Raw genomic sequence first — 21910 nt, forward strand, 5'->3', positions numbered from 1 at the left:
ATTTCCATGTGTTAATTCAAAGTACTCAAATATCATTTGATAAGTATTTATTGAGAAAAGTACCTGATTAATTCATTAATGTCTGTTATCCTTGTTGTACTTACAATATTTTTTTTCAAGTTACCTACAGAACTCATCTTAAATGAATTTTTATTTACATTTAACAGAAAGGCATTTATTTGATCTTTACAAATTTCCAAAAGTCACTGTTTTTTTTTTAAGTGTGTTGCTTAGCATAGAAATGAAAAACTGAAAATAATTTAAGAGCTGAAATCAGAGTCTCCTTTTTTATACCTCATTATTGCAGAAATCAATTTTCTCTGAAATTCTGTAAAGCTATCAGTAAGAGTATGTATCCATTGAACTGATAAAGATATTTAAATCTCTTTTTTATATTTTGCTACAAAGGTCTAAGGAATTAAGCCAGGCAAATGAACAACCATTTCTTACTCTTTCCCTTTCTTCATAGTGCTGAGGAAGTTTACAAGAGTTCTCTTGTACTGATAGTCTTTATGCATCTTCACTTCCAGAAAAAGGATTAGATATTCACAAAGCATCTTATATTGAACTGAAAAATGGATGAATAATCACTTCTGCAAAAAGTCCCACTTGTGTCTTTCAGGTGCTTATGAAGCTAAGGTTAAGAGCTAAACTAATTTTTTTTTCCATCTCTCTTGCTTCATATTACATGAGGACAGAAAACACTAGCTATGATGAGTCCCATTTCTCTTCTTCCTAAGACTTCCAAAGAAATGTGTACATTGGAAATTCTCTGGAAATATATACATTTTAGCCTTTAGTTTCCACTTCTTTTCATATTCACTTTTATGTTATTAGAAAGATTATTGCATCATTAGAATCATGATGTTATAGTAACAGTATAGTATGGTTCAGATTTGGAGGAGAGAGAGGGAGAAAGAGAGACAAACAGATAAAGACAGAAAATAAAATGTTACATTAGAAACAGAAGCTAAAGATGATGATATGGGCATCGTTATGTTTATAAGAATGTAATAATTACCTTGATTTTTTAATGCTTACCAATTCATCCAATAAATATTTATTGAGAGTACTTACTATTCATTTTTGTATTCAGTCCAATGAGTATTTATCAAGTGATTATTGTGTGCCAGTTTAAAAATATGATGATGGATTGATTGACTTACACTCAGTGTGGGTAATTACAGAATTATATTACATAAATAGTTCAACTATGAACATAAACTAGACAAAAGTACATGAAATGATTGTTGAATTAAACAATGAATTGAAGGGAATCTGGAAAGAAGAGTGACCAACCTATTATTTCATTGATGTATGGAACACTTAATGAGAGAACTTCCTCTCTAAAATGAAGAATGCCACTTTTTCTGCAGCTTATATCGTAAAAGGTTAAATGATTTGCTAAGGGTCCTATAAGCATTGGAAACCAGATGTAGGACTGACTCAAATTGAGTTCCGTAACAGTTACCCATCAGTGGATGAGTAACTTTCATGCTGATTCCCAAAGAGTGAAATATAATTTTGAATGCAACATCGCATTGTAGTTTCCTAATTCAGTGCTAGGAGAACTCATTTTGGGGAAAGTGTAATAAAAATCTGGAATAATTGAGAAAGAGTTCCTGATCTTGACAAACCGAAGAATAGCATGAATAGGAGCAGAGAGACAGAGGAACAAGTACTTGATATTAAAGGGATACAGTAGGGACTAACCTGACTAGAACAAAAGTTTTTTTAACCAGGGAGGTGCATGTGTACTACCAACAGACCAACATAATTTAAAAATAGAAAGAAAGAAAGATCAACTTGATGCTTATATCCTTTGTAGAACTAAAAGACGACAATAAACATGATAACCAATTTACCCTATCTCTCTTCTGTAAGAGGAAAAATTTAGATGGGAAAATTGATAAAAGAAAGAAAATAAGTCCAAGCATTTTAAACAAGTTTTTTTGGAGATAAAAATCAAACCTTTCTTAATAGAAGTCCTGACAAATTTCTCATAACCCCAGTTTCTGTATTCATTATAGAAGCTTAGCAAAGCCTAGCATGGGGATTGTACAGCCTTTGGTATAAGGTTGAATAATTTTAAGTCTTCCTAATATTATAAACTGAAAATAATTTTATTTTTTAAAAATTTCACCCTTCTCCTATTACTTTGCCATCATTCCCTACGGACAATACATTGTACCAAAGATATCTGTGCCAGGATAAAAAAACGTTAGATTAGCCATAAGTATTAACGGTCAGGGCCGGCTGCCAAATCAACTAGTCATATGGCCCCTGGATTAGGTACTTCACAAATCATAACACTATTGCTTCTGGGGAATTAGGGAGGAAGCAGTTGGAAGATCTTTCCTTTCACAGTGTGTAAATGTACTCTTCAGTATTAGCCATCAACAAATCAAAAGTCAATTCTTTTTGTCCAATTTTGCTTTTTTTCTTTTGGTGAGATCGCTTTCAAGAGTTTATTCTTTTAACATGATAAATTTACTAAATGATCTTGATTTTTTATTTTATTTATCTAGCATAAGACAATTCTCAGCTTATTAATAGCATTTTCTGGGGGATCACTTTGGATAAATGAGAGACAACAATCAGCAGTCAAATATTACACCAATATCCCCAGTGCAATAAAAGAATTAGAGCAAAGGCTTAAGTTAAAAATTACAAGGATGAGAACCTCACAGAACAAGGAAGCCTTAAAGAAATTTGTGTGTATGTTGATGCAGGGTGTTCTCATACTGATGACATCATTAATCCCTCAATGTAATTTAAAGAAAGAAAGCAAAGCAAATAGAGAAATGGAAAGCAAATATTTTGAGCCTGTATGTTTCACTCAAATGCACATTTATATAGTAGCCATATAAAAGAACCAAATGAAAAAATTAAAATCTTAGTGCAATCTTTAATTACTTCCCCCTCCCCTAATATGTGCCAAATACAAATCGAAAGTATGGTAACTGTTATGATTTAGGTTTTTTATTATTGGTGTCAGCATCACTAAAGAAAAAAAAGAAAAAAATTGGGGGGATGAAAATAAAGAAAACCTTTCAGCTTTGCCTTCTTGACGTTAGCAAAATAAATATGTTGTACTTTTAAATGAAAGGAATATCACTAAACTAGACAGATTTATTGAGTTAGCTCATAGCAATGAGTTTGCTCCATTTTCGCATACTTTTCCTGTAGTAAATGTTTTAATCTATTGATGTCACAGAGAAATGCTACATTAGCTATAAAACAGAAAGAGGGCACCATTCACTGACAGTACCAATAATATGTATAGTGCAGTAAATACTTTGCAAGAGTTTAATGGCCCCAACTTCAAAAAGATAATATATCGTTGACTAAACTGAGGGAGAAAATGTGTAAAATAGTGCTGATACTTCTAAACACATAAACTTAACTTAGATATGATATTAAGACATCAGTTTTTAGCATCTCAAAGAAAATTGAGTCTGCTTCCCCTCCCCTGTACAACCCAAAAAGAATCCTTTCCTCATTGTGCTTCTTTATATATTTTGCCATTTCTTAGCATGTGAATTTACATTCTGATTCAATTCACAAAAGTAGAATTGTCATACTTCAATCCTTTTTTGCTCCCTCCTCCCAACCTTGCATCCATCAGCATACTCTCCTTTCATACAGTAGTCACAGTGAGGGAGAGCTTCCCTCTGGGCTAATGTGGAACCACTCTTCAATTTGTTCTATGAACCAGATGGACTAATGTTTCAGGAAGAAGTGTGAGTTAAGATGCAGCTGTATGCATTTAGTAAGCATCTGTCTGAGAAATCCAACGTGCCATTTGCCTTCACCCTATCCATTTCACAAGCTGTGTGTGATTTTTCTGATAGACATCAAGACCCTGGGCTATTACTTTTATTCTTCCCCCTCCAATATGTATATATGTTGCAAAACCAATAATGTTCTCAGATTGGGAGAACATTTCAAGCATCTCTATGAATTTATTTCTCATCTATTATGAAGACGGTGTATTATAACTTCTTCTTTTATAGCATTAAAAGGTTATCCTTTAGCAATGATCTGCCCTCTAACTTTATGTAAAATTAAAAGGTTTATATTAACATTAAAGCATTTTCTTATGTAAAATACAATTCAACCTTTTCTTTGAAAGCTAAAAGAGTATATTGCATCTTGATTCTCAAAACTACTTCATAGAAATTTTGTCTAAATAATGATAATGGCCCACACCAAGTAATATATCAACTTTAAATTAAATTTGTAGTTATAGAAGTAAATTTGTCTAGATCCACGCATACTTTTCCAAACAGATGTTATTATCCCTGTTTACAGGAAAGGAGACTGAGACTGGAAGTTAGGTGCCATGCCGTAGGTCATACGAGTATTCAAACTCAGATCTTCTAGAACACAAGTCCAGGGTTCAAATTTGTGGCTGCCAGTGAACAGTGGAACGTAGCTGTAGGATACCTATATAGGGTTTTATAGTTTTATATGTAAAACTATATATATATATATATATATATATATATATATATATGTATATATATATATAGTTATAGTTATAGTTTTATAGTTATATAGTTATCCAGAATAACTATGGGAAAAGAGCACATTATAAAATGATATCGATATTAATGTGGCCTTGTTAATATCACATCCCATCCAATTGAACTAATGGCCGAAATTTGGTTTATTACAAAAAAGGGATACTTACTACTTAAACCAAGGACATAGCCAATGTAAGGGAAAAAATAATTACCATGAATTACTGTTTCAGGAAAACAAACTTTAATATGATATATTATTACCATGTTGTCAACTAAACCATAATGTTCATTATAGTTTTTTGACATTTTATTTCAACTTCATACCAAAGTGCTTAAACAAAGAATCAAGAGATCTTAATAGCTGTGTAATCTTAGGCCAATTATTTGACTCAGGACCTTTGTTTCCTTTCCTATAAGATCAAGATTTTGCATACTTTTAAAATTATCCATCAACTATAAAATTTCATGATTACTTTTTTTTATTTTTTGTCTTGTATCTAAGTGGTAATTTTTATTTGTAGCAGTACTTTATTTTTCCAAATACATATAAAGATAGTTTTGATTATTCACCTTTGCAAAATCTTATGTTACAAATTTTTCTCCCTTTCTTCTTTCTCTCCCTTCCCTTCCTCTAGACAGCAAGCTATCCTGATATAGATTAAACAAATACAATTCTTCTAAACATATTTCCATATTTATCATGCTGCAGAAGGAAAATCAGGTCAAAAGTTGAAAAAATGAGCAAGAAGAAACAAATAAGCAAATAACAACAATAAAAAAATAAAGATGAAAATACTATGCTTTAATCCCCATTCAGTCTCCATAATTCTCTCTCTGGATGTGGATGGCACTTTCCATTCCAAGTCTGTTAGATTTACCTTGAATCAATTCATTGTTGAAAAAAGGCCAAGTCTATCATAGTTGATCCTTACATAATCTTGTAGTTGAGTATTATGTTCTCTTGGTTCTGCTCATTTCACTCAGCAGTATGATTTTTATATTTCTATGGAGATAGCATGAGTACAGAAAAGATAAATAATATCATTAAAAATTTGCTGAATGAGTTAGTATGGTATATATATTAACATGTCATTTACTGTTGTGTCTTTGTAATCAGTGTCAATGACTTTAAATAGATGAAGGGTTTACTATCAACTTCAGTAACTGGAGAAAATTACAGTTGTAAGGTTTGAAGGATTACACAGGGGTTGTAGCATAAGACTGAGAAAAGAAGGCAATCCAGATAGTCAGTAAGCACTTATTATGTGTCAGGCACTGTACTCAAAGAACTTAGTGGGAAGCATATGTCTCTGTTTGGGTGGTAATTAGCTGAATAGGTTTGATTAATATAGGAGAAAGTATCAGTGTGGATGATAAGGTTAGAGAGAGAGAGGTTGGTACTGTGGGAAGCTCATGAAAATTAGATTGAGAATTTATCAGAAGACCTGGGTTTGAACATTGGCTCTGTGACCTCCACCAAATCATTTAATGTCTGAAAGCTTCTGTTTACTTAAATGTAAAAGGATGATTTGAGGCTATAAGATCCATAAGAACCTTCTCAACTCCAAATTCTATGAGATTCTGACCATATTCTGTGAGTAGTGAGGAATATTATTATTCCTATTTCACAGATGGGGAGCTGAAAGAACAAGTTGCTAAATCAAAGCTAGAGAAGAAGTCAAATGTCAAGACCAGGACTAAATGATAGGATTGCTTTTTTTAAAAATAAATTTGCATTTTTATATTCATGTATTTTCTTTCCCCAATCAAGCATTACATTTGTAGTGCTTATTTAAGTAGCCTGGAGAATTAAATATGTCATTTTCACTGTCTATAAATCAGAATCGTGTGTTAAATGATCTGTTAAACCCTAATGGCAAGACAGACTTTTGACTGCTTGGTTAGTGTTTCTTGTTCCAGATTGGAAGAGATATTTGAAAGGATGGTACTTAATAAATATAATTGGCGCTCTTTCTCTCTCTCTCTCTCTCTTTCTCTCTCTCTCTCTCTCTCTCTCTCTCTCTCTCTCTCTCTCTCTCTCTCTCTCTCTCACACACACACACACACACACACACCTTCCCCCTCTCCCTTTCCTTCTTCCTTTCTTCTCCCTCTTTTCCTCCTTCCTGTTCCACCCTGTTTCTTCTGTCTGTTTCTGTTTCTCTATCTTTCTCTGTCTCTAATTGTCTTTCTGTATGTCTCACTGTGTCTCTGTTTCTATCTCTTTGTCTTTCTGTTTCTGTCACTCTCATACATACTTACTTAAATTTATCACCTACCCTACTTAAATTTATTTTGAAAGTTACTAAAAATTTACATTTACAAATGTATCTGAATCATTTCTTGTGCCTGAGATAATGCAAACATTGGAATAAACATGTTCATAGTATCAGAACAATTATAGGAGAATCCTTAGGAGTAAAGGAAGCTCTTATTTTCATTGTAGTTTTTTGTAATCTGTAATATACTTCTTCTCTGGAATATTTGATATTTGAAATTTTTTGTTCTATAATATTAATAAATGCCACTACATAAAGTGTGCTTGAACAGACATTTGGAAACTAATTTCCTTCTATTCTCCACTTCACCACCAGCTAAATTCTCATTTTTTTGGTATACTTCATTTAATTTTACTAACCCTCAGTTTCCTTATCTATAAAATTGGGACAATGGTAAGTCCTTTGTTTATTCAATGGAAGTTATGAGATAACATAATGAAAGCAAGAAAATGATGTATAGATATGACATCATCATTATTGAGTCTAAAAATTTAGAGTTATTTAGGAACTTCATCTCTCCTTATTTATTTAGTTAGGTTTGTAACTGTAGTTGAGATATGGTCTTGGTTTCTTCATCCAAATGAGTGGTTATGCCACATCAAAAGTTCTTAACTTTGTATCATGGACTTTTCTGGCAGTTTGGTGAAGTTTATGAATCCCTTTTCAGAGTAATGTTTTATTGCCTATATTCATAATTGAAGGCAAAGTTAATTTTTATTTAGAGGTTAGTGAAAAAGATTAAATTTTTTCCCAAGTTCATAGACCCCCTTGAAACCTTATCCATGAAGCAAAGTTTAAGAATCCTATACTAGATGCTTTCTAAATCTCTTCCAAGCTCTAAAGTATCATGATATTGACATTAATCATAAATGTAATATATTTACTGATATATGAAAATTGATATGTATTGATGTTTTTGTTGTATATCCATAAGATAAGGATGTATAAGCCTTAGAAATGGAAAATGATGGGGCAAAGGGAAGCTATTTCTTATGTGTCAGTAGATATTTTAGCCAGAAAAATGATATTACTTAGATAAATGCATCTGTTTTCCTCCTCAGTTTTTGTCATCATTACTGTTCTTTCCACCCTATTCTTCATGACTTTCTTATAACTTCCTTTGAAATTAAAAAAAAAAAAAGTCATTAACTTCTAAGTGGACCTGAAAAATGTATCTACATATACATATGTATATGTGAAGCTTATAAATGATTATCTCACTTAACAGCATTTTCATCTTCATTTAACAGCACCAAACACTGTCTTGTTACTGTGTAGGACTGACCGATTTAGGGAGTGGAAAAAAGGAACATCCCTAATAAGCCAAGTATAATATTCACTTTAAGTGTTACAAGTAATAACTTAAATATTAATATTTTTTGTTACATTATGTAGATTCTCCAAAAAGTCGACTAATAGCAGAGTTTCCTAAAGAAAACCTATATGAATAGTTTGGAATGTTTTTACAAATCCATCAAATGAATGGAAGGCTAATATAAATTACTCATAAAAAGCTAGCCTTAGTTTTTACAATATCCGTATATATTAAATTTAAGTGCTTAAATTAGAATGTGGTTGGTGAAAGCATTTATGAATTATTGACATTTTCAATCTACACACTCCAGTGTGAAATTCATTAAGAGGTGATAATTTTGGAAACTCATCATATGAAGCTATTGTAATACAAGGTGCTTGAGCAGCACTTTTATTCAGTGATGCATGGGTATTATTTGAAAAACATAATTTAAAAACTGAGCCTCAGAGATTACTTTTGTCTCTTATTAAATAAAGGATTAGCACTTCATTTGCTGAAAGAGACAGATGTCTGTCAGGTTTTTTGATGTGCAATATATTAAAATCTTAATAAGCATCATGGAGAGAAAGCTTTTCTCCACATAAGTGTTTTTCTTTTGTCTTGTTAAATATAGAATATAAGAAAAGAAAAGGATTTATTTTAGAATAATAAGAATCAACAGGCCCAAAAGAAGAATTTCATGAATGTTGTTTCTGCTCTTTAGTGAAATTTTATGTACATTTGCCAGTAAAGGGGTTTGATTTGTGTGTTTTGTGTGTGTGTATATTCATGCACATATACATATGTGTGTGGTTTTTCCCTTTTAATTTACTTTGTTTTTCTTCATTATCATTCACATCTGCACGGGAACATCTGTTCTTGAAATTTTACAATCGGAAGATATTAGAGCTGATTATTTCAATCCAGTCTCCTACTTTAGGAAAAACAATACCTAAAACTAGTTAATCCCATCTACCTATGTTTCATCCTTCAAACTCTCTCAATTCTTCTAAACTGACATTAATTTTATTTCTTCCATAAACCTTCTTCTGAGCATTTCCATTTTACTAAAGTTTTCTAGGACTTTGGGTATCTAATTATTAATCTTCTATTTGGGTAAGTGAGTGGGGCATGTATGTATAAATACACATATACACACACATATATATGTATTAATATGTATATATGTATATTCATCAAGTACAATGATATATTTTACACACTATAAAATACCATTTATATTAATGTGTTAATATATTAATGTTTATATTAGTATTTATGTATGTGATTTATGATATATAATAGAACTCATATGGTATTTTAATGTATATATGTATAGATAATATCATTTGTATGTTATATAATTTGTTATATATACATATACAGTTATATTAAAGTGTATATGTAACATACACTCGTGTGTGTGTGTGTGTGTATACATATATAAATGCACTCACTATATGTAGCCCTCAATAACATGTAGTAGCAATCCACATGGCCTTCCAATGACTTATGCTGCACTATTACAAGACTAATTTTTTTAGTATACAACAAATTATGAAAAAAATATTGTTAACTATTAACCAAAAACAGTTATCACAAGTCCATCAGACATTGAGTTGCAACCAAATTTATAACAAGAGAAATGAATGTGCATGTGCATGAACCCTAAGTCAGGAAAAAGATTTCACAATCCAAACAGAAGCTTGCATTTTTATGAAATTCAGACAAAAAAAAGGGGGGGAGGGGGAATATTCGCCTAAATGGGAGAAGCAAGGGAGAAGAAGTAATGGATAATTAAAATGGCAAAAGCAATAGTTGTTTGGGAACTCCCAGACTCTAAAGATATGATCATTTATGCACAAAAGTAAGCTATTTTCCAGACTAGCGAAGACTGACTGGTGCCTATCTTGACTCCCCAAAACACACAAGGACTCCAACTCGGGGTGCAAACAACAAATTATGTCAACATGAGGGAGAAGGGAAGGCATTGTCCTCTAACATGTTCAGAGCCTCCTATGAGCTCCAGGTTCAACGTTCCTAGAAAATATAGCAATTCAAAAAATTCAGTGAACCCACATAACATTCCACAGTTCCTTTTTCTTGTATCTTGTGACTACTGGACCTCGGTGATAAATAGTTTATGTGTGGTGGGTGTTGCTAAATTGAAAATCAATATGGTCAGCCATAGGCAATATTGTCTTGTAAAAGATTTTTTCAACCTAGGCGCCTCTTTCTGAGTTACATTCTCTTCTACCTTCAGAGAGGAAATTAATGAATGTCCTTGAAGGGTACTCTGAGTTCCCATTACCTTTGCTTTTAAAATTTCTGGAGAACAGAACTCCAGGAAAGCACTGCTGATCAGCATGAATCTTTGAAGAATCAGGCATTTTGCAAACACTGACTGAAAAATGAAATACATGAACTGGAACAGTAAAAAGAGAAGTTGTTTAGACCATTTTCATATCATCTTTTATCCTCCCCATAGCAACACATGAGTCTGAAAGACAAACAAGCTACCTAAGAGCCCCATCAAACTCGAATTTATAGAGACCTGAAAAGAACCTCCTTCTATAAGTCACTTAAATCATTTTTAACAATCCCTGATATCCCAACTTTAAAGGAATAGAGAATCAGTTGGGGGAGGTGACAGATATCCATGCAATGATAAGAGTTGATCTCTTCTCCAAGAAAGAATAGATAACATGTCATTGAAAGAACACTTAGTAAAGAGGGAAGCTGCTGGGTGGAAGAAAAGATAGGCTGTCATATAACTATAGAATAATTTTCAATTATCAATACCTATCATTTAGTTTTTAAAATATTAACTGTCAATACATGTAGTGTTCTCTTCTTTTTCTAAAATATAATGGTTCTCTCTGGGAGCAGGTTTCTCAGGGGAGGTTCTCTGGAGGAAGCTTTAGTTTTGGTTCAAATCAATAATCACCCCAAATACAGCCAGGAGTTAAAATCCAATCCTTTATTGTGTCCTTCAAAGTCTTGAGCTTCAGCCCCTAGCTCCCTCCGAATGTCTCCAGCCAGCACAAAGGTGGAATATGGAATGACTCTGTCTCTGCCTCCAAAAGTGGGCTTCTGTCCCTGGCCCTGAGAACTTCTCGCTTATATGCTGTACATTGAATACACACCAATCATTATATCACTGGGGAAACCATCATTTGTTGTAGGATTAAATCAATTCTAAACTAGATTTAAACATTATCTCCTCAATTCCACTTAGTACCTTGTTTCAAGTTCTGGCCCATAACATCTCCTTGTAGGATCAGATCAATCATACTGAACCATGCTAAATTAGATAATTATTGTCTCTATCAATTCTAATGACTTAATACTTTGTAAGGATTCCAACAGATACACTGTACCTCTTACACATATAGTATATGACCCCCTTCTCTCAGTATCTCAAGCAATTCTGTAAGACATTAAATTTTGAGGAAGGTGCTGATTGCCATTAATAGAGATACATGAATTCATATGTCTAGATCCCATTCCATTTATAATTTACTGTGATTTTCAAAGATAGGACTACTGATATGTTTTAAATTTGCTGCAGAATAATTATCATTTAATTTAATTTAAATATTTAATTAATTAATGGTAGACCATTCTGGAAATCTAGTAACAATTTGTAACATCTCTAGGGTAAAATAACATTTAGAGTTTTACAAAAGCAAATAAATTGGAGACTGACTGCATTATCTTGTTCTTTTTCATTTCACATATATAAATCTTCTCTCCCTAACTATATTGAAAGCAGGGACTATATCTTTTTTATGCTTCTTCTTTATCCCTCATAGCACCAAGGCATAGTACAAAGCACTTAGTGCCACTAAATAACAGTTAACTGATTTAATGTTATTGCTTATTTTCATTTATCTAGTTGAACGATTTTTTTTCTTTTGTCCAACTGGTGCTTTAATTTAGTTCCTACTCTGATCTAATTGAGATTACTTTAAAATGTTTCATTGTTTTTCCCCCCCTTAAGATAGTATTTATGTTCCCCCTTCAAATGCTGAGTTCCCTTCTAGGTAAACACCAATATTAAATTTGGATGAGAATAGGCAGAAAATGCAAATTGGCCATCATCCTCGGCATAATCTCAAAGTGCCCACATAATTTAATTCTGTGAAAATTTGTTTTTTTTTTTAAACTTGCAGAGTTGACATATATGTACGACATTAAAATAGTCATGATACAGAGTCATTTAGCTTAATTAACCAACTGTGAAATTTATGGGGAAAAATTTTTTATTTTTCTAAGATACTTTACTTATCTAAAGAATTATCTTTAATGTGTCAAAATCAATCAGTTAACATTTTAAGTACCTACTGTATACTAAATTATAGGGAGTAGACTTGCTTAAAAACTATGTATAAATACACATTTATTAGATGAGTGTATTTTATTATGCCATTTTCAGACGCATAAAGGATACAAAATATGATTAGACAAGATAATTTTACTGTAATTGCCATAAACGTTCAGACCTACATGTTTACTTATTGTGTATCTAATTTATACTTTAATATATTTAACATCTACTGGTCATCCTGCCATCTAGGGGAGGAAGTGGGGGGAAGGAAGGGAAAAATTGGAACAAGAGGTTTGGCAATTGTCAATGCTGTAAAATTACTCATACATATAACTTGTAAATAAAAAGCTATTAAAAAAAAAGTTCAGACCTATTTCCTATTAAATCCTGTGTTCTGTCCCTACTATAGGTACCAAAAGATTTATAGATATTTTGTCCCTGATCTTAAGCAAAAACATTAGGAACACATGTACTTATATTGATTCAATGATGGTTTAATTAAATACTTCTTTATGTAGTGTGCTAAATTAGACACTGGGAGAGATTCAAAAGGAAAAATAAATAAAGTGTAATCCCTGCCCTCAAAGATCATAAATAATAGTAAAAAAAGAAGTGTGGACAATAGATTTCCAGGGAAGAAAAGGGTCTACTGCAGTGAGCAACACACACACACACACACACACACACACACACCACACACACACACACACACACACACACACACACACACACGACCAAGAAAGCCTAAGAGTCATAAACTGAAGGAAGTGGAGAGGGAAAAGAGAATATTAGTAACTATTGGTATTGGATCGTTTACCCAGATGACTGTTTATATGTAAAAGGCATAAATGTAAGCTATGAGTACACAAGCTTATATATGCCTTGTTACTAAAAAGTTTCTAAATGATTTAATATTTTACATGCTCTGTCACTATTTTTCATCATTCTACCATTTTACTAGTTGTTGAAAATTAACTGAGCTTGTATCCACAAATGTTTGAGTGGAAATGAAGACTGTGTATTTGAGAAAGAGAAAGAGACAGACAGACACACACATACAACACACACAGAAAGAGAGAGAGAGAGAGAGAGAGAGAGAGAGAGAGATAGTTTCTAAAGTTTCTAAAACCATATTAGCACTATTAAAGCAAAAGTTTCCCAAGTCTCATTTAATGAACAAAAAGGTATTTTTGGCACTTAACAATTTCTGTAATTTGCAATGCAATTTGAAAAACCTTGGCAATACATGCATGTGTTCTCTGAACCATGTATTTTATAATTAAAGAATGCAATTCAAAGTAATGCATGTGATAGGGAGTCACATAGAACTAATGACATCTTATTTCTGTAAACAATGATGTCCTATGGATAATATCCATTTTATGAAGATTTGAGGATTAAAGAGCAAATGGACCTTCCCACTCCCCCTTATTCTCCATACAAAAGAAAGGAAAAGTCAGAATAAGAGAAAGTAATAAACATTTTATAGAGCTTACTTTGTTCCAGGCACTATCCTAAGTACTTTACAAATATTATCTTATTTGATTTTCTTAACAACACTTTAAAGGTGTTGAATTTCCTTAGTTTATAGGTGAAGAAACTGAAGCAAACAGAGATTAAATGATTTGCCAAGGGTCACATAACTAGTAAGTGTATGAACTAAAAGCCCAGATTTAATCAGTCGATACTTATTAATGCAGTGGTTAGCATATGTCATCAAGTCTGGAGAAACACAAAGTTGTGCTTCTGTTACTACAGAGAAAATAGAATCCAAGTGGAAAGGGACATTCCAGGGCAATTAGTTGAACTAGTTCTTCATTTTACAGATGAGGAAACTAAGATTCAGGTAGATTAAGTGATTTATTGTAGTTTACAATGGGAATGTGTTATCATAGATGAATTTTGATACTAGGGCTTGTGGTTCTTTCCTTCATTCCAAACTGCTTCCCCCTCTTTATGGAGACAAGATAAATAATATTAACATCACCTTGGTGGATAATGTAAAATAAATGTTGAACATTTTATTCTAGCTATCGAAATCCAGGTTAATTTTCAAGGCATAGATTTTGAAACTTTAAGAAATGAGAAATCTTTATCAATTATCCTAGGAAAGTGATAGATAGGCAGTAACCATTGACATATCCTAAATATTAGCAACTTTGTCAGAAATACAGCATATCTGCTTTGCCTTCCTTTTCCCTCTCCTTACCCTCATTCAAGAATTGGTGGTGGTGGTTATTTTGGTTTAAATTTATTGTTCAGTTCAGTTTGGTTTTGAAGACAACCAGTAATATGCTGAATAAACTACAACTAGTCATAACATGGTCAAGATCAGTATAATTTTTTCCAAAGTAGAGGTGCCCAATAAATCATAATTGTTAGCTCAGAACTATTATAGTTACAAGCCTTTCTTGAAGTATACAGCATTTGTCCATGCTCCATGAATTAAGACCAGAACCAATGACATTAAAGCAAGCTTTCATTAAAATCAAAATGGAGTGGTATATGAGTAAAAATATTTTGAAAAAGCGAAAAATATCCTTAAAGGCAAGATGATTTTCCAAAGTGAGGAGAGCTGAAATGCTGGTATTTCTTTATATCTCCTACTAATACTCTTTCAGTCAATATTTCTTGAGAATAGGAATAGTATTTTTCTTTACCACACCATTGGATGAAGAAAGATAGGGGGAGGGGTGGAGGAAGAGAGGAAGTGTGACAAGAAGAGGGAGAGAAAAAGAGGGGGGAGGAGGGAGAGAGAGAGAGAGTACAAATAAGGGATTGATGCATCAATTTTGCATATTCTGACATAGTAAAATATGTAAAAACTGGAGGTATCTCACATTAGCTCGGTATAACCAACTTTTAAAATTTTATTGTGAACATTTGCATCTCAGAAATCAGCAAATGCTGATCAGAACATGATTTGTTGTTTTGTTCGTTCTCTAGATATAATAAAGTGATTTGAAAATATTAATAATCACTTTAAATTCAAAAGCATCTCATATTCTTTTTTTTTTTCAGAGATCCAGTTGTACAATGTTTCCCTGCATTAGATTGTATGCTCCTTGAGAATAGGGACTGTTCTGTCTTTGATATATTTATCATATATAACAAGCATATTGGTTGTTATATATGATAAATATTTAAATTCTTGTTGATCAGTTGATTTATTTCAAGATAAATAGTCTAGAAGATGAATTTACTTTTTTAAGGGAGAAGGTTGTATTCCTATGTATATGTGTGAAGTTTAGAATTTAAATGCCAATCATCAGAACTGATAAAGCTGGAAAACTCTTCCCTAGGCTGCAATATCCCTAGAAGAATTTAGAACAAGGAAAATGTTTTAATGTTCCTTTTTCAAATACACAGATATAATCAAAAGAACTTTTAATTCCTTTTGATATAGGTATTTATGTTGATAATAAATTGCATGTCATAATGAAGGCTTACCATTTATAGTAGACGACACATGGAAATGTAGTTTTTAAAAATAAATAATTATTTTGTTGATTTTTTTTTTAAATTCCAACTAGTCCCAAATGACTTCCTTATACTTCCCATAGAATGTTCTCATGTAAAAAGAAGTAGAGTTAGGCGGGAGGGGGTGAAGAACATAGTACCCAAGTATGACAGTGTATAACCTTATTCTGAACTTGTAATCTATTATCTTTTTATTAAAATGTACGAGGCATGCTTCACCAGCAATGTACTATATTGATGAGAATTTTAATATCCTCCAGTATGTTTTCATTCATATTGTTGTAGTTATTGTACAACTTATTTCCCCTGGTTTTTCATATGTTAGTTTATTTCATACAAGTCTTCAAAAAATGAAACCTTTAAAATGTGCAATTAGCACACAAATGCTTTCTCCTAAATTTGACTATCAGTTACATCAGTGGTTCTCAAACCTTTGTTCTCAGTATCTTCATATTGTTAAAAAACTATGGAGGATCTGTTCAAAGAGCTTTTGTTCACATAGATTATATTTATTTATATCTATTTACTATATTAGAAATAAAAAATAATTTTGAATTTGTAGACCCTCTGAAAGGGTTTCAGAGACCCCAACAGTTCTTTGGACTACACTTTGAGGACCACTGAGTTGAGATACTCTTCATTTCCAGATTTAATTCAAAGAATTGACTGACTTTAATAGTCTCCCCTGTGAATTAATACCTGAGAAACTGCCATTCTAGCTCTTTTCCCTGTTTAATTTAAGCCTTTATCTGAGGAATATGGAAACATGCAATCAATCCATTGCATGCTGTGGGTGCTCCATGAAGATTGTCAGTAGTGATAAATCATGGTAGTCTCTAGGCTAACAGGAAGAGCTCTTGAAATAACATGAAGTATGACGTGAAGGTATTTATATAATTACTTACTTGGAAGAATTCTAAAGAGTCATAACTATTATTTTGTTATGGACAAATATTTCTGAGATACTAATTTATATCATAGTTTGATATTGGTTGAGAGTCTTTTCTATACGTAATAGAGAAATATCAGTGATATCTTCAGAGTTCCTGGAAAAAAAGAGAGGACACACATACACATACAGAAAGAGAGGAGGCGATAGGGAGAGGGAAAGAAAAGGGGTCAGAGGAAGGGGAAGAGGGAGGGAAGGGAGGGACAAGAAGAGGAAGAGGAGGGAGGGAGATTAGGCTAGAGCAGGAAAAAAAAAAAAACATTTAAAATTTGTCCATTATTTAATGAACTACTTGTCTATGGTTCAAGTCACCCGTAAAGCTAGATTTTCTCCCACCATTTTCCACTTCCAGGTAGTTAAGTCACAATGTAAAGATTGTTGTTTTAAAAGATGTTTTCTTCCTGATACTCATTGTGCTTCATATTACCTTTAATTACTTAGTGTATCCCAATCATTTTTTTTTCCTTCTTCAGTGATTTAGGCATTGATTTTAATTATCAACTCTAGCCATTAAATTTGTTGTATTTTTTTAATCACTGTAATTACTTTGTTCTCATAGAGCTAAAGCCTTGTTTAAGGGGACAGGAAAATTCTTTATATATGAAGTTGGTGCAGTAACTTTATCATTTCCTAACAATTTGCCTTGACTTCCTTTGTACTCAGAGAAAAATTATAACGTCCATGATTCCAAGCATCTCGCTTATTATGATTCTCTATACTTTCCTCCCTTCTACAGTTCATGTTCCAACCATAATGGTTCTACTTGCTATTCCTTGCACATCATAGGCCATCTCCCATCTTTGGACTTGTGCACCAGCTGTGTCCATGGCTTAAATGCTTTTCCAACCCTCCACCACTACCAACCTAACTGCTAGTGCTTTCTCTTCTGTTCTTGCCTTTCTTTTTTTTTAATCTCTGGAGCTTAGCACAGTCCTTAATACATAGTAAATGCTTAGTAAATTCCTGTTGATTGACAGTATCTAAATAGTAATGTTCTATAACTTATACGGCCTAGATATTCAGAATTTATTCAGTGTTTCATGTTAAGATAGTATCTAAATATCTAAGATTTGAGCAATGTGGGTATATCAATGCTGACACCCACATAATGATTATAGATGTTTTTTCTATTAAAGAAAATACTTATATTCCATATAGCATATGATATTTGTGTGGGCAGGGAAAGAAAAGATATTCCATGAAACTTGTCAGTTCCTTTCATTTCATGCCTAAATGTAACCTTATTGTATGTCTATCTCAGAAGTATGTTAGTTCATAGAAACCTATTCTTTGGCCTGGGAAATTAGTTTCAAATTAAAGGTTCTGTTCAATGGATCAGTTTCCGAGATGGATATAGAAAAGGCTAGTAATTTAAACAGTTCTGTGTTTAGTATGTAATAGTATATGATAAGTGGAACTAGCTAAATTATTGGAAAGCCTTTTGTTACAGTATCTGAGCTACCCTTATAAATAGAAATATTGATATTCCTGTTATGAATATTGTATATCCCTTTTCTATGGTCTGGTATACTATTGTATATATTCTCTTAATTTGATGAATTTTTGTCTTATATTTCAGTTTTTTAATTTAAAAATTATGTAAGGTATTTATTTTAAATTGAGCTTGAATTAGAGGAATGAATTTTAACTAATTAATGTCCTATGAATTACATATGAAATAAATTAATATTTCCTTTAAATTTGAAAGAGGTAAAGATAAAGGTGCCTAGATAATACCGTACCATTAATCTATTCTCTTTTCTTCTTTCTCTCTTTACTTCTCTCTCTCCAATAGAAGTGGAACAAAAAGGTAATTAAATACCTTTCATAAATTATATATATATTACTTATTTTAGGTTAAGTTATTTAACAGTTTAACATATAGTTTAAATATTTTTGTCATTAATTTTTACCTATTTATGAAAGCTTATTTAGTCCCTCTGCTGCTCAACTTCACTAAATAGATCATTAAGATTAATTAGTGGCAGTTTAAACCCTTTATACTAAAGAAATTTTTTAAATGAAGTTTTATTTTATTCCCGTTATTTGCTAGAAAAGTATTTTGCCTTTTTTGTATAGTGGTGATAGATAGTGATTTTATTAGTACGCGCATATATAGAGAGATATTTACATGCCCAAATATACATATATTTATATATATATGCATATATGTATATGTATATGTGCATGTATATGATAGATTATTTGGCCCAGCTTTGTTTTGCTGTATATCCTCTCCCTGTCCTTGCTTATTTGTTGGTGGGAGGGGGAGGAAGGACTCTTTTGAAACACATTAAAATAAATCCACTCTATATCCAAGGCCTATTGGTTTGCATATAATAAAGCCCTGGACCCTTAACAGAAATGATGTTGTAGGGCAACATATTTATAACAGTAAGATTGAAAAATCTTTACAAGACATTTTAATAGAATCAAATAAAAACTAACTCAATGGTGAGATGCTTTAAGTCATATACAAAGCCATTTTGATTTTCCTTCCTTTAAGAGAACAAAGTGGTCGATTTCTCCCCCTGACTCCCATTTTTTATTCTGGAAAAAAGAAAAGATTTGGTTTTCCAGTAACTGTTTTCCATTTCAAACCCTAACAACATTCCTTGCTGATCATCTTACATTTGTTTTGCCCTCTATGTATGCTTATGATTTCTGCTAATAAGCTTATTACTAATGCCTTTGTCAAGTTTGGGTCAAGGGGAGAATAGCCTATAATATACTAAATTATGATTCAGCATTCAAATATGTTGAGAAAACTTAATTTGCCCTCCTATTACAGTTCTGTTTCACAAACATAAGACATGATTCTTTTTCAGAACATTTTCTTTGCACTAATTTTCAAGCAGTCTCGAATAGGTAAACCAACCAAAGAGTCTTATGCTTCCTCCCACCTTTTGGGCAACATATGCTACTGAATTATACTAAAACCTGAGTGTCAGCCTAATTGCTGGCTATTTTCAATCTGAAGTTTGAGCAGCAAAAGACCATGGTAAATGGTACTATTCTTTTACGCTCCTGTCACGTAACATTAGAAGGTACATGCTTTTAAATTCAAATACTACTATATTTAACAGGACATTTTTAACTGATTAAAATCTAGATCTTGGGTTCCTCTCAATGAACTTCCCACCTTTTTCTTCTTTCCTCATTCCTTTCTTCCTTCCCTCTTTTCTTTCCTGCCTTCTCTTTCTCCTTCCAGTACCCATCCATCACTCATTATTTAATTGTGTGGATTGCATGCTTTATGTGCATTATAGCAGCTTTGGGAGTCCTTTTTGCTAGCTGAATTGGTGATCTCTTTTCGGACTCTACTTTTGCTTTAAGCATTCTTGTAAATGACTAGGGGATTGCCTTTTGCTTCTTAATGATACCTATTAAATTGTTCATACTACTTGGGCTATAAGGATGGATCGTTTATTGCAACTTTACAGGAAATTCATGAGTGGACTGTTTTTTTAATTGCATGAAAATGTTTCTAGGAATCACCTTTTTACTTAAATTACAAACTAGAGAAAACATTTGTGTACATATGCATATCTAGACACTATATATGTACACATATTAAAACATTGGAATTACATGTATGCAAAGAGGAATGCTCCAAGTAAGTAGTTACTGTACAAACAGACTTAAATACAGTAACCAAAGAGAAACAAAATTATTTTGAAAAGTCAAAATCAAAGAGGAAAAATAATTCCTGCTTTAGGAAGAACAGCAGACAAACAAATCATTTGTATCTCCAGTAGCTTTTTGGTGGGTGTTTCTAGTATTATACTAGTAATTTAGTGTTAGATTCCAAAATGATGAGGAAAAATAATACTTGCCAAGATACAGAAACTAATTGTATTTAACTCTCTTTTTTTTTTAACTTTTCCTCCTGACAGTTTTTCTTTGTCCCGGACTGCTCAAAGGCGTATACCAGAGCGAACACTTGTTTGAGTCTGATCACCAGTCTGGGGCATGGTGCAAGGACCCCCTTCAGGCTTCAGACAAGATTTATTACATGCCTTGGACTCCTTATAGGACGGACACCCTCACAGAGTACTCATCCAAGGATGATTTTATTGCTGGAAGGCCAACAACAACTTACAAGCTCCCTCACCGAGTTGATGGCACAGGATTTGTAGTCTATGATGGAGCTTTGTTCTTCAACAAGGAACGCACAAGAAACATAGTTAAGTTTGATTTGCGGACTAGGATAAAAAGTGGGGAAGCTATCATAGCTAATGCTAATTACCATGACACATCCCCTTACCGGTGGGGAGGCAAGTCTGACATAGACCTGGCAGTAGATGAGAATGGGCTATGGGTCATCTATGCAACAGAACAGAACAATGGCAAAATTGTCATTAGCCAATTGAACCCTTATACTTTAAGGATTGAAGGGACATGGGATACAGCCTATGATAAAAGGTCAGCTTCCAATGCATTTATGATTTGTGGGATTTTGTATGTGGTCAAATCTGTATATGAAGATGATGACAATGAAGCTACGGGGAATAAGATAGACTATATTTACAACACCGACCAAAGTAAAGATAGTTTGGTGGATGTACCCTTTCCAAACTCATACCAGTACATAGCTGCTGTGGATTATAACCCTCGGGACAATCTACTTTATGTGTGGAACAATTATCATGTTGTGAAGTACTCTTTGGATTTTGGACCTCTGGACAGCAGATCAGGTGAGTCTGCCTTTGGGCATCCTTTCTCTATTCCAAAACTGCATATGGGGTGCACACTTGCAGGTCATTCAAAATTTGAAGACGACTACCCTTCCAACTTTGAAATTGTTGTTCAAAACAAATCAAATAGCTGTGGATTGATGTAAAAGTTTTGGTGAAAATTAAAAAATGACTTATCGATGACTATCTGCCTCTTCTAGGTACTAAGAGTATATATTTGGGCTATGCTTTTGGAATAATTGACCAATTTAAAAGATCTGATTCTTTGGTGATCTTGTGTTTTCTACCATATTGCAGTTATATGATGTATAAAAATCCTTCTTTGTGAATAATCCATGTCTACTATGCATGT

General features: G+C 32.6%; 1 protein-coding gene across 15 annotated transcripts in view; it reads left to right on the forward strand.

Annotated features, from left to right (window-relative positions):
* ADGRL3 (adhesion G protein-coupled receptor L3) overlaps window positions 1-21910 on the forward strand; it is a 571267-nt gene that overhangs the window by 209185 nt on the left and 340172 nt on the right. For 10 of the 15 annotated variants that reach the window (XM_031942424.1, XM_031942418.1, XM_031942420.1 and 7 more), the window contains exons 4-5: window positions 18657-18671; window positions 20758-21558. In XM_031942424.1, the coding sequence (XP_031798284.1) occupies window positions 18657-18671; window positions 20758-21558 (816 nt within the window). The remainder of the gene's footprint in view (window positions 1-18656; window positions 18672-20757; window positions 21559-21910) is intronic. The other 5 variants (XM_031942419.1, XM_031942425.1, XM_031942427.1 and 2 more) reach the window with 1 other exon arrangement.

The sequence above is a fragment of the Sarcophilus harrisii genome, chromosome 6, assembly GCF_902635505.1.
Source record: "Sarcophilus harrisii chromosome 6, mSarHar1.11, whole genome shotgun sequence".
In the NCBI taxonomy this organism is placed as follows: Eukaryota; Metazoa; Chordata; class Mammalia; order Dasyuromorphia; family Dasyuridae; genus Sarcophilus; species Sarcophilus harrisii.